General features: G+C 34.2%; 1 protein-coding gene across 1 annotated transcript; it reads right to left on the bottom strand.

Moving 5' to 3' along the window:
* Window positions 1–6380: 6380 nt before the first annotated feature.
* On the bottom strand, window positions 6381–10221 carry LOC18598375 (Double Clp-N motif-containing P-loop nucleoside triphosphate hydrolases superfamily protein). Its single transcript, XM_007027876.3, has 3 exons — window positions 8719–10221; window positions 7946–8180; window positions 6381–7821 (listed from the first exon to the last, which is right to left on the bottom strand). Exons 1-3 carry the CDS (start codon window positions 9912–9914, stop codon window positions 6679–6681), a joined length of 2574 nt encoding a protein of 857 aa, XP_007027938.3. The 5' UTR covers window positions 9915–10221; the 3' UTR covers window positions 6381–6678.
* Between the last annotated feature and the right edge of the window lie 2390 nt (window positions 10222–12611).

Raw genomic sequence — 12611 nt, 5'->3', positions numbered from 1 at the left:
ATTCCTTCTTACGAATATCTTAGGGTATTTGGATCATTGTGTTTTGTGTCCTCATTAACACAAAATAGGAAAAAGTTTGACAAAAGAGCAATTAAGTGTGTATTTTTAAGGTATCCTAACGGTATAAAAAGGTATAAAGTCTTGGATATTAGTGCCAAGAAATTTATTATATCCAGGAACGTGTTTTTCCATTTAAGTCACTATAGTAACCCATAGACCAGTATTCATTTTCACAAACACCTGATATGCATGAATTTTAATTTGATATTTTAGCCCCTGACATTGTTAATTTTCCACCAAATCCCATATCTACAGCTCAATTAGCCTCTTCTATACCTAAACTGTCACTTAATACTCAATTTCACTAGAATTCACTGATTTTGCACATACTTCATCTAATTCTACTACTAAAAACTCAAGAAAATCTGTTGCTGTCCAAAATGATCTTCCTATCCAAAATGCCCTACTGTTCCTTCACTTAGGAAGAGTAATAGACCTAAACATGCACCAAAATATCTAGATGTCTATCAAACCAATTTGCTTTCTCCTTCACATTCAGCTACATTACATCCTATTACAAATTTCTTGTCTTGCCATCAACTATCCTTTGTTCATAAGACCTTTACTACCAGTTTATCTCAAATTTATGAACCTATCACATATAAGCAGGCTATTAATTACTCTCACTGGAAAGAAGCTATGCAATGTGAACTAAAGGCTTTAGAGGATAATAATATATGGAGTGTTGTGCCACTACCTTCTGATTCACATTCAATAAGCTGCATATGAGTGTTTAAGGTCAAAATGCATGTAGATGGAATTGTGGAAAGGTATAAAGCTAGATTGATAGCCAAAGGGTATAATCAAGTAGAAAGCTTTGATTATCAATGGACTTTTAGCCCGGTTGCTAAACAAAGTATAGTAAAGGTATTTCTAGCAATTGCAGCAGCAAAAGGATTATTTTTGTCATAACTAGACATTAGTAATGCTTTCTTAAATGGAAGCTTGGAAGAAATTCTTTATATGGAACTGCCTCAAGGTTATTCTGTGTAGGGGGAATATCCACCTGGTTCTATGTTGGTATGTAAACTGCACAAGTCCTTCTATGGTCTCAAACACGCTTCAAGACAATGGAACTCAAAGTTTACAACATCTCCATTGAGCTATGGTTTTACATAGTCTTTTGCAAACTATTATCTCTTCACTATGGTTACAGCAAACAAAGAATTTATTGCACTGCTAGTATATGTGGATAATATTGTCATAGCTAGCAACACAACTCAAGCAGTTGATAGAGTCAAGAAATATCTAAGTTCTCAATTTAAATTGAGAGATTTAGGAGCAGTGAAGTACTTTCTTGGACTTGAGATAACAAGGAGTTCAAAAGGAATTTTGATTTGTCAAAGGAAGTATACATTGGACTTATTGGAAAAGTATGGTATGCTTGGTACAAAGCCTGTAACTACTCTTATTGATTACAGTCACAAGTTAAACAAGTATTCTGACAGCAAAGAAATTGTTGATTTAACAGGCTACAGGCAATTAGTAGGTAAACTCTTATACCTAACATTCACTAGGCTTGATATCTCTTATGCTGCTCAAGTGCTATCACAATTTATGGAAAAACCAAAGCATGATCACTTATCAACAACATACAGGGTATTAAAGTATCTTAAGGCAGCTTCTGGTCAAGGAATACTCATGAAATCAGATTCAAACTTGGTTGTATCTACATATTCAAATAGTGGTTGGGTAGGATGCATTGATATTCGAAGACCAGTCACAGGGTATTGTGTGTTTGTGGGAGATCTTTAGTTAGCTGGAAGTCTAAAACGCAAACTGTGGTAGCTCGAAGTTCCACAAAGGCTGAGTACAAGTCAATGGCCTCTGTTTGTTTTGAGATTATGTGGTTGAATTAGTTACTATCAGATTTTGGTATTAAACTAGAAGCAGCAACCAAACTTTATTATGACAACTTTATGCAATTCATATTTGTTGTAATCCTATCTTCCATGAGAGAACAAAACACATAGAGATGGATTGCCACTTTATTAGAGAGAAAGTGATTGAAGGACTGATTGAGCCAATTCATATATCTACAGAATAGCAGGTTACTGACATCTTGACTACGGCACTACAACCTAAGCAGTATCATTGGTTGTTAAGCAAGATGAATATTCATGATATTCATGCTCCACCATGAATATTCATCTTAAGGGCGAGTATTAATCTGAAGAATTGATTGAATGATTAGTTAACAGTATATTGAAGTGAAAAAGAAGGCACGTGAAGCTCACATGCTCAGCTTATTTGGAGAACACGTGCTTTAGTAATTTATGTATTTACTTTTACAGTTACAATAAATAGAGTTAGTTAGATTTAATTGTTTTTCTGTTATTTTTTTATTTTCCCTCCTTTAAAGACTGAGTTTCACTTACTCATTTTTTGTATAAATAGACCTTTGCAGTTAGTTGGTACAGAGATGATATTTTCAGGAATGAATCAGATTTCTTTCCATAAAGCTTATTCTTCATCTTTCTCTTCAGCTCTTCGAACATCTTTCTCCATCGTAATTCACCACTCACACTTCACGCATTCTCTTATGTTGATTGGGTTGGCAATAGAGATGATCGCACCACCATATGTGCATATATTTTATTTCTCAACACAATCCGATCTCATGGAGCTCACAAAAATAGCGTTCTGTTGCATGTTCCTCAATAGAGGCTGAATACTATGTTGTAGCTTCCACCATAGTTGAGCTATGTTGGGTTCAATCTCTTTTGCATGATCTCTCAATTCTACTCTCTCAACAATTGGTAGTGTATTGACACAATATTGGTACTACATATGGGTGTGCCAATCTTGTTTTTCACTCTTGCATGAAACATATTGAAATTGATTTCCACTTTGTTCGGGGATAAGGTTCAATGTCAACAACTTTGAGTCTCCCATATTGCCTCTATTAATCAACTTGCATACCTGTTCACTAAACCTCTTTCTCATCAACAGTTTCTTCATCTACGTTCTAAGATTGCTGTTTTTGGTAGACTCACCATTTTGGCATTTTGCGAGGAAATATCAAATAATCACAAATATTTATCCTATAATTATGGATTATAGTTTGTAATTTATTTATTTGGTTTATATTTTCTTAACAAAAAGATATTCAATTCAATTTCAATGTACTACGTGTATATATTGGTTTTAATTATTAATAAAATGAGAGAAACTCTATTCTCTAAAATGTCTTCCTTGTTATTGCGTATGCCAAGATATTGTATCAGCTTCTTGATGCTTGACAAAATCTTTATCTTTGGTTGAGATAAAAGAAATTCAATATCCAGTAAATTGATAGCTTATTAAAAAAATAGCTGGAAAATTTGATACCCGCACAGTTGGAATGCTTTTATAATTTGATAATAAAATTAAAATAAAAACCTAGCAGGAGGGAAATGTAAATTATTATTATTTGAAAGTAAGGTCACCTTTATTAATTCTGCTCTTTCTTTCTTACTATTTACTATTGTTTTATATCTCAATCTTCATAACTTGTTTTAATTGAAAACTATTATTTTATATAACAATCATATCATATTTCTTTGCTGCTCAAGTATTAATCTATTTTTTTTTTGGAAAGGTCTATTTTTGCACTATTAACGCTAACTTCTTTTCATTTAATTCAAATCTCAATTGTTTAAATATCTCTATGAACTAAATTCTTTTGAAAATAAGCTTTTTGATATGAAGTTATTGATTTTTTTTTTTTAAAAAAAATTAGGTACCAATTGCTGCTCTTTCTTTGCTATTAACGCTAACTTTCTTTGCTGCTCTTCTTTTTTTGACATTGTTAGTCTTCAAGCTCCAAATAAGTTTGTTTGGAGATTAGGTACCAATTCACTTGCCACCCAAAAAAATTGAAAAAGAAATAAAATGTATCAGTTATTGTGTCCGATTCGTAACTCGAAGCAGGAAACATTGTAGCATATGAGTTTTTACTGTGATTGGGCTAGTTTGCTTTAATCTGACCGACAAAAGAGCAAGTTCATTTTAGTTAAAGTCAAACGCTAGTTCATGTTACTATCATTTCTGTATGAGAGCAGGTAGATGCTCTAAGCTAGACAGGGATTCTTTCCTTCATGTGAGGGGTATATAGTGAAGTTGATTGATTGCATTTGCAGCACAATATGCTTAATCTAACTTAAATTATTGTTTCTACAATTGCAAAAGTTCAATTGATTTAGTAGCTGCGAAAGACTAAACTAATCCCTTCAAATGAGCTATAGTTTAACACCGATTTGCTGAGCTGGTGTCCACATGTACCGGCTATTTGAAAAACTTAATTATTTTCATCAAATTTAAGAAATAAGATTAATTATAAACTTGTTTTTGTAGTAATATCACTTTAATAAATATCTGTCGACATTTTGGTGCATGATACCTTTACTTAAAGAATAGAATTCGAATCCCCACACCTTCAATTATAAATTTTTTTTTTTTAAAAATATCTATCTACATTGTTTAACATTTCCGTATGAAGCATACCACCCAAAAAAGTAGTGTCTGAATGCAGCCAATATCAATGTCCCGCAGGCCTCGTCCGCTAATGTGAAGCCTTATTTCACCTAAGGTTATTTTATAGTTAGAGATGAGTCAAGATTCGAAAAACTGACTTTAAAACTGTAACATGAAAATATATATATATATATATATCTTAATTTTAAATAAAAATTAAACGATTTTGGGTCAATATCTTCGACATTAAGGTAATGCAGAGGACAAGTGATTGGACCCTTAAATTTCAATAGGCCCTTTCTCCATTGAAGTTGACTAGCATCATCCCATTAAGTTGGATACCAAAAGGAAAACTTAGATACTGACATTTGATAGGCAAAGATTGATATCTTGACAGTGACTAATGTTATTAAAACAAGATTTAAATTTTTTTTTTTAATTTTTTCTGTTGTAAGTACACAGGCAATTAGAACACATTGTTCTGGTTATATTGTAGATACTTGCAATAGTTTCGTTTTTTGCTTTATGAAGAGATCAAAACTACCTTTTCATGTACTCTTACTCCTTTACTTTTGGAAGGAACTATTGGAAATTATTCTTATCACTTGTTTTTTTAAATATATATATGTATATATTATATTATATTATACCCTACTTGGAAGCATCCAATTTGTGTTACAAAATATTTTCATAATGGAGTCCTTCGGCTGAATCATTCAAGAATAATAATAATAATAAAAAAGATATAGGCCCCACGTCCAAAAGCCCAAAGAAGATTTACAAGGGAAAAGGTGCAATGGTTGATTGTGTAGCTACGAACTATGATTGCTGAAATTACATATATGACGGGATGAGTTGCAGCTATGGAAGAAGGCTATTTGAGAAACAACTTTCACTAAGCAATATTTATAAAATAGTAATAAAGTACAATAGATGCAGAGATTGTGGTCATCTGAATAATATATTTTGCATCTTTATTGTTCAAGGGATGAAAAGAGTTAAAAAAAAGGGCACTTCTTTATGTCGTAGCTGGTGGTTGTAATTTCAAGTTTTTTTCCCTCCATGGTACTTTCTTATAATGGAAGCATGCATGTATGTGTCCTGCCATAGTGCCACCAATTCCATCAGTGTGACTTGGTTTTTTCCTTGACACCCAAGATAAAGATCTTTATCTTCATTTCAATGTCCTTATGTTAACTGTCTTCCAAAATTAGAACATTCCTTATCTATAAGAGAACTGTTAAATAATTTCTTCCCACAACTTTGGTATTGCGGACTGGGTCCTAATCTTAGAGCTTTTAAGCATCTAATCATTTCTTGGGCTCTGGGTAATATAATCACTGATTCATGTGTTTAAGTTCATTATATTAAGATTATAAGGAGTGTTATGAGTACATACCAAAAAAGAGAAAATCGATGCAAGAAATTCAGAAATGAAGACAAGTGAAAATCTTTGATTTGATGTTATTATAATTACCACTTGGTTAATGCATTCAGGAATCCAGTTCCAAAGATGCATCTCAACTTGTATATCAACTAGTTTAATGAGATGTGAAAATATGGATTCTTAATGATATATTGGTATTCACTCAAGCAATGTTTAGTGCATGCATGAAGAGTAAACTTCAGTCCCATGCATTACTAGAAGGAGATAATTAAAACTAGTAAAATTCGTATTAAGGCTACCGAACAGTCAGCTACGAAATTAAGATTGAACATTGAAAAATTAATGTTGGAAAAGGAATAGTGGTCGAGGTATCACGTTAATGGTAGGCGGTAGCCACAATACCTCTGCTTCAAAGCCGAGGAATGAGCTTTAGAGATACGTACTCCCAAATAAATTAACTAATATTGAAGACAATGGAAAAGAAGGAAATGCTATTGAATATCTCAATTCAAAGATTCATATCTAAAGGAAGAAGAAAAGGACAAAGTGATGGAAACCAACATCATATTAGCGGAAAGATAATCGTAGAAGAAAATGTACACGTAGTTTTACATTAACAGGCAACTGCTTCTTCTATTCCATATCTAGGAAATGTCTGAGAATCTAAAGACTATTTGAACAAAGAGCATTTTCACAAAAAGATTTTTTTTTAAAAAAAAAAAAAAGGAAAAGAACAACGAAAGGGTGACTTAATCACTTAAAGGGTTTATTCAATTTTATAATTCCTGAATTTTGAATATGATCCTCCTGTCAACAGATTCAAGAAGCCCAATGTCGTCGATTGATTGTTCCTCGATACTATCATCGTCAATGCAAATATTCAAATCCAATGACACGCAAGGACTTGTCTCCTCCAATGCAGCAACTTTTTCTTCCTCAGAGCCATCAAATTTTTGCTTGGAAGGAGGAGAGCAAGCTCTTGATCTTGAGCTGAAGCTTTCACAGCTCAAAATGATGATAGCATCGCTAAGAATAGCTTCTTGTCCATTTGCATTGGTTATTCTTCCTGTTTCAATGGCTCTTTTAAAACCCATTTGAGAGCAATAATCAGCTTGCTCAACATCTTCAATAAAGAAGACACGATGTGGGTTGCTCAAAACTGCTTCAGCAAATCTTTCGATGTAACTGCAACTTTGTTCATCTCTTGATCTCTTGTTTCGACTATCGTCGGTTGAGTCTGCTCTTGTAGAAGAGAAACTGCTTAATGCAATTGTAACGAAGTTGGTCTGTGACCCAAAAACAAGCCTAGCAAGCTCTCTAGCTATCTTCTCTTTAGCTTGAACGTCAACGCCTTGGAAAAACAACCAAGTTTCTTCTTTAGACTCACCATCTCTCAACTTCCCTTTTCTTCTTAACATTCCAGACCTGCATTTTAAGATTGTGCTCACGATCTCCGAAATTATATCTTTTTGCCATGGCACCTTCTTTTCCAACGCAGTGCATAGGGTGGTTAAGTTTTCCGCATTTAGCTCCTTGAACTTGTGAACATAGTCCATCTCCATTACATCACTGGAAGAAGCTGAGTTGGGGGTGGAATTAGGGTTTGACGATAAAAGTTGTTTAGGGTCCTTGTGTTCTGGAATATATAATCTCAAACCGGTGGGTTCAACAATCTTGTCAACTGTTTCAGAAATCCAAAATTGGTGGTCTTTCCAAGACTGTCTAGGTTCAACCACAGGCCAGTCATGGTGGGGAGGGTGCAAATGAGAGTATTGCTGGTCATGTGAAAAGCAAGAAGTAGAGGAAGGAGGTGAAATAGAAGAGAATGTATGGGTTCTTTCAGATGAATATGGTTGTTTATGGACTGAATTGCAAAATGAGTTCCACTTTTTGCGTAGTTCTCTGACTGGGGCAGAGTCCTGGTAGAGAGAAAAAGAACAGGTTGCAAAAAGAAAAAGTTAGTTTTCAACTTGTATACGGTTGGACACTATTTTTTTTTTTTTTTTGAAGGAGCAGAGGGATATTTGGAAATGTGATTATAACCTTATCATTGCTGCCAAGTCCTTTGTTCTCATCCTTGTATGGTTGAAACCATGGAGGAAGACTTGAAGTAGTGGACTCACTGTTACAAGCACTGCTTTGCAAGCTTCGAACTTCGTTCTCAAACTTGGCGGAGCAATCAGCACAGCAAGTCAGTTGCTTCTCCTCTCCATCATCAAGCAAAATCCAGCTTGACCCGTTTTCAACTTTCTTGCTTGTGGACTGGCTTTGTAGATCACTGAAGGGAAAAAAATACAATGAACTTGATAAGTCTACATATATACTATTGGAAACTACAATCTATGAAGATTTTTGGAAACTGTTACTTGAAGGGGAATAAGTATATTCGATATAAAGCACCTCCTTTCCTCTCCCTCACCCTCACCCTCGCTCCCCTTTCTCTTTTTGCTTCTTTTAAGAACAAAGAGAATAGTATTATTATCTGTGTTCAATCTTCCTCAAGAAATGAAGCAAAGAATAACTACTTAGAATTTGTTTAAGAAATGAAATAAAAAACAAAAAAAGAAACGTTGGTAGAAAGAAAAGGGGCGTGAAGAAAACTTGATCTGCCATTGCTACTGTTTACATTTAAGCATAACAGCATTACTTTTTCTGTTTGTGTTTTTTTGGACCCTTGTTAGTCTCTCAAAGAGGCAAAGAGAATCTAGTTTTTCAGGATCAAATTTTAGTTGATTCATATGACACATGAGAATCGAAAACTACAAAGCCATATATATAATTGTTTCAAAAACCTTTATGTATGCAAGCCACTTTACCTGTCTGTGATGAGACTCAAGCGTAAGCTGCCGGCAGGAATTGTTAGAGGATGCAGACCCCAGACAGTTTCCAGTGATGGATGGCAAGATTTGCATCTCATGTAAGTTTGGAAAGTGGCAATCCCTATGACCCTAAACCTTCTACTCTCTCCAATATTACAAACCAATTTCCCAAGCTCCATCATCATATGCTCCACTGGACAATAATACCCCCTACCTTGCTCACTTGAACTTGCCCTATACTCAACAGCCCATTTTAGATCTCCCAAATTGAAAACAATCCCTGTTCCTAAAGAGTTCCTCACATGGCTCTTTAGCTCTTCAATTTTTTGCTCAACCTCTACTCTATTTAGATGCCCAAAAGAAGAGAAAGAAAGGTTTTTAAACTTTACATCTCTCAAAGACTCAGGAACATCTCCCTTGTTTACTTTGTCAATCACTGCTCTAACTACACCCTCAGTACTAGAAATACACTCTCCTATAACCACAAAACTTCTGCTCTTTTTGTTCATCAAATTCTCTATCACAAACATGACATCTTCGTTCCGAATCGGATCCGGTCCTCTTGGTGTCCCTACTTTACTTCCAACTTGAGCAGCAGTACTAGGAGATTGAGAGAGGACTAAATTACCATTACTACTTTCCTTAGATTTACTATTCACTGAAGGAGCGTTTTGAGAACAAATTTCTAGGGAAACGGCTTGTTCGACGTTGCTTTTCACTTGTGTACTAGAAAAACCAGCTTCTCTCATCACTCTACTTACACTAGGATCGTCTAAGATGGATATAATAAGCTGCTCTAGCTCTATTTTAACCGCCAAGAGTGGTTGTTGCTGGTTTTCAATGGAGCCACGCCTTTGATGAGCCTGAGCACGCTTAAAAGCCGCAACCAGGGCATTAGAGATGGAAGGGTATTGGGAATGACCTCCCAACATAGGGCTTGAAGACGAAGCAGGAAGGCGATTTAGGGCGACATTAAAACAAAGCTCTAAGGCTCTGCACTGAAGGGGATGAGAGTGGGATTGAATGCAAGCCGTGCGGAGCAGGCCTGTAGAAGCAGAAAGCATGGTGTTAGCTACATGGAGGGGAGTGACTTGGGCATGGCCACGCCGCCTAGCAAGAGTTACAGCTTGCTTTACTACATTAGCAGCCTCATTCGTTAGAGCTTGTTGCACTGTGCAACCTCCTGCTCTCATATTGTCTCTCAAAACCTATTTCTCTACAAAAGCATACAGTGAAAGGACACTTATTAAATGATTAGATCAAGGAAGTAAGAGTAGAAACTTTAAGCTTCATGGATGCTGCAGAAGAGGAAATCATCAGATGGGGTTTTAGTGTTTTGAAATTGGTAGTAGTTTGGGAGGCACCTAATAATATCTAGTCTATTAGGAAGACTGGTAGAAGGGGGGAACTTCAGTTATCTCATTTAGTCTAAGATTGGTCGCGGGGGGGAGAGAGAGAGAAGGGAGTGAAATATATGAGAGGGGTGGGCTATTCTTTTCTTGTAGGTGAGGTAAAATTTGGGGTCCAAAGTCGATTTTGTAGTGGAAAGTGGAATGCATGTGCTGACAAGCAGGACGGTTGCAGCAGTATCAAAGGCAACTCAGCTTTGCCCTTTTCTCTCTCTCTCAATTTTGATAAAAGATATGGTACTGCTAAGTGGATCTCTCTCTTTTTTGCAAATATTTATAGTATAGTAAATACATTAGCTATTAATCTAAAAATCAACAAAGGACTCTTATCTCCAAGTGCGCACATACAAAATCTTGGCATAATCATTTTGATTTATAACCTTGAAGCCTAGCCATTCTTAGCACTTTTCAGTAAAACATAGCTCAATCAGACTCTTTTACCCATATGAAAGCAACAAAGTGGAAATAAGGACAATCTATATTTAAGAAACAATTTTACAATTACAAACATAATAATTAAGTAAAATTAGATACTATACATTCATGGTTGAGGACTTGACCAATATCTTGATGAGAAAAGGACCAAATAATCCCTTGTAATATAATTATTCAGCATATGAACCATAGGCCAATGTGGACTTTTAGTGAAGCAATTAGTAGCTCTTGCTCTAGCTGATATCAGAGCTGAGCGGAAGAAAGATGTTTTCCACCAATCCGCCAAAACCGAGGACCTGAAAAGAGGAGGGGACTGTGTGTCTAAAGGAATCGGGAACTGTGTACGATTTTCTTCCGGACATGGAATAAAGTGTCCTCCTCTTTCTTTCTTTTCTTTTTAATGAGTAAATTACAACAAAACTTAACGCTCTTTGAACCCATAGATAAGTTTGCATGGGGATTAAAGGCCAAAACATTCTCTCCCGCTCTCTCTCTCTTCATTATTTCATAAAGTTCGGAAAAAAGAAGAGAAAAGAAAATGAACAAATAAATCATGTAAAAAAACATATGATAACGAACTTCCAGAGTCCTAGGGGCATTCTTTGATGGGTCTGGTTTCCTTTTAACGTGGCCAATTACTTGGTACCAAATCATTTGTGAACAAGGCTGTTGTGGTCATTGTTCTAAAAGGTAATTTATGGGATATATATACACACACGCTAGTACTACTTCTATTATATATATTACGGAAGGAATTCTTCCTTGGAGAGCCACTTGTTGGAGCATGATCACTCCCAAGCATAGATGAATATTTGTTCTGATTATACCAGGAAAGAGATTAAGTACTAGGATCGGTGTCCGTTTGATATTTTTGGGTTATTAGTACTATCAATTTGTCCGAAGGTATGTATATATGTATTGGTAGTCATGAATCTTGCTTTTATGGCACATCATGATTTAGGACATGTGTTATTTGGCAATGTAGGATATGTTCTCACTTGGATTCGGAAAGGAAAAAAAAGTTGAGGGGATGTTTAGAAACAAGTATATATGATTGTTAGTCCGATGCATGGCTGATGATTTTTTTCGGTAAGGATGATATATATATTTAGTGTCTATTTGGTCTAATTTTTTTCAGCTTATCTACAAATTAAAAACAGAAATTTAGACAAATAGAATTTTGAAAAACTCTTAAAATGAAAAGTAACTTTTTTAAAGAACAAAATCTAAAAAAGAAAAAAAAATTTAGGAAACAACTCAACATAGGAGTTTTCTCTTCTCTTCTTTTAAATCCACGTCAACTTTTCATGAGAATTTTTCTTTTTATTTCAAAAATGTCCTCATCTATTAAAAATAATCTCAACATTACCCTCTAAATAATATCCTCATTTATTAAGTATATTTTATGGTAATTTTAACCCAAATTAGAGTTTAAATAAGTTGTTTTGCCAAACAGCTTATTTATATAAAAAAAAAAAGCTTATAAAAATAAATTTTTCAAACAGTTTTTGTTTAATTTTAAAAATTATTATTTTTCATAAGAACTTCATAATAACTTTTAAATTAAAAAAAGTCATGCCAACAAGCTCTTAGTTAATGCAACTCACAAATTAAGATGATTCTTTTTCTAGGAATAATTAATGATGCATTAATTACATTTAAAAAATAATAGTTTTTGCTAGTGCTAATTCGTATTGTTTTTTGAATGGCAGTGCCAATAGGTATTCATTGACATTCTTTTCCGCTTACTAAATATTAAGGGCACATTTGGTTCACGGAATAAAATGAAATGGAACAAAATATATATTTTGTGGGAATAGAATAGGATAGGAATAGAATGAAAATGTTATTATATAGTTTGGTTGATGGAATAGAATAATGTTGGAATTATTATTATGATTTATTACAATGTTTTGTTGGTAAAAATAATTTTAAAATAATGAAGGAATAGATGATAAAAGGACAATAATTCCATTTATTATAATATACGATTATTTATTTTTTATTTTATTTTTTAAATATTAATAATTTATAAATTTTTAAAAT

Source organism: Theobroma cacao, chromosome 5, assembly GCF_053813885.1.
Source record: "Theobroma cacao isolate CCN51 chromosome 5, ASM5381388v1, whole genome shotgun sequence".
NCBI lineage: Eukaryota > Viridiplantae > Streptophyta > Magnoliopsida > Malvales > Malvaceae > Theobroma > Theobroma cacao.
This window is presented reverse-complemented; position numbering and strand designations above follow the sequence as displayed.

What these genes read in the sequence shown, in the direction of transcription:
- LOC18598375 (XM_007027876.3), bottom strand. Translation starts at nt 9,914, where the DNA reads ATGAGAGCAGGAGGTTGCACAGTGCAACAAGCTCTAACGAATGAGGCT. An exon ending in TTGAGTCTCATCACAGACAG is followed by an intron (nt 8,181 to 8,718) that starts GTAAAGTGGCTT and finishes TTTTCCCTTCAG; the next exon opens with TGATCTACAAAGCCAGTCCA. An exon ending in GACTTGGCAGCAATGATAAG is followed by an intron (nt 7,822 to 7,945) that starts GTTATAATCACA and finishes TCTCTCTACCAG; the next exon opens with GACTCTGCCCCAGTCAGAGA.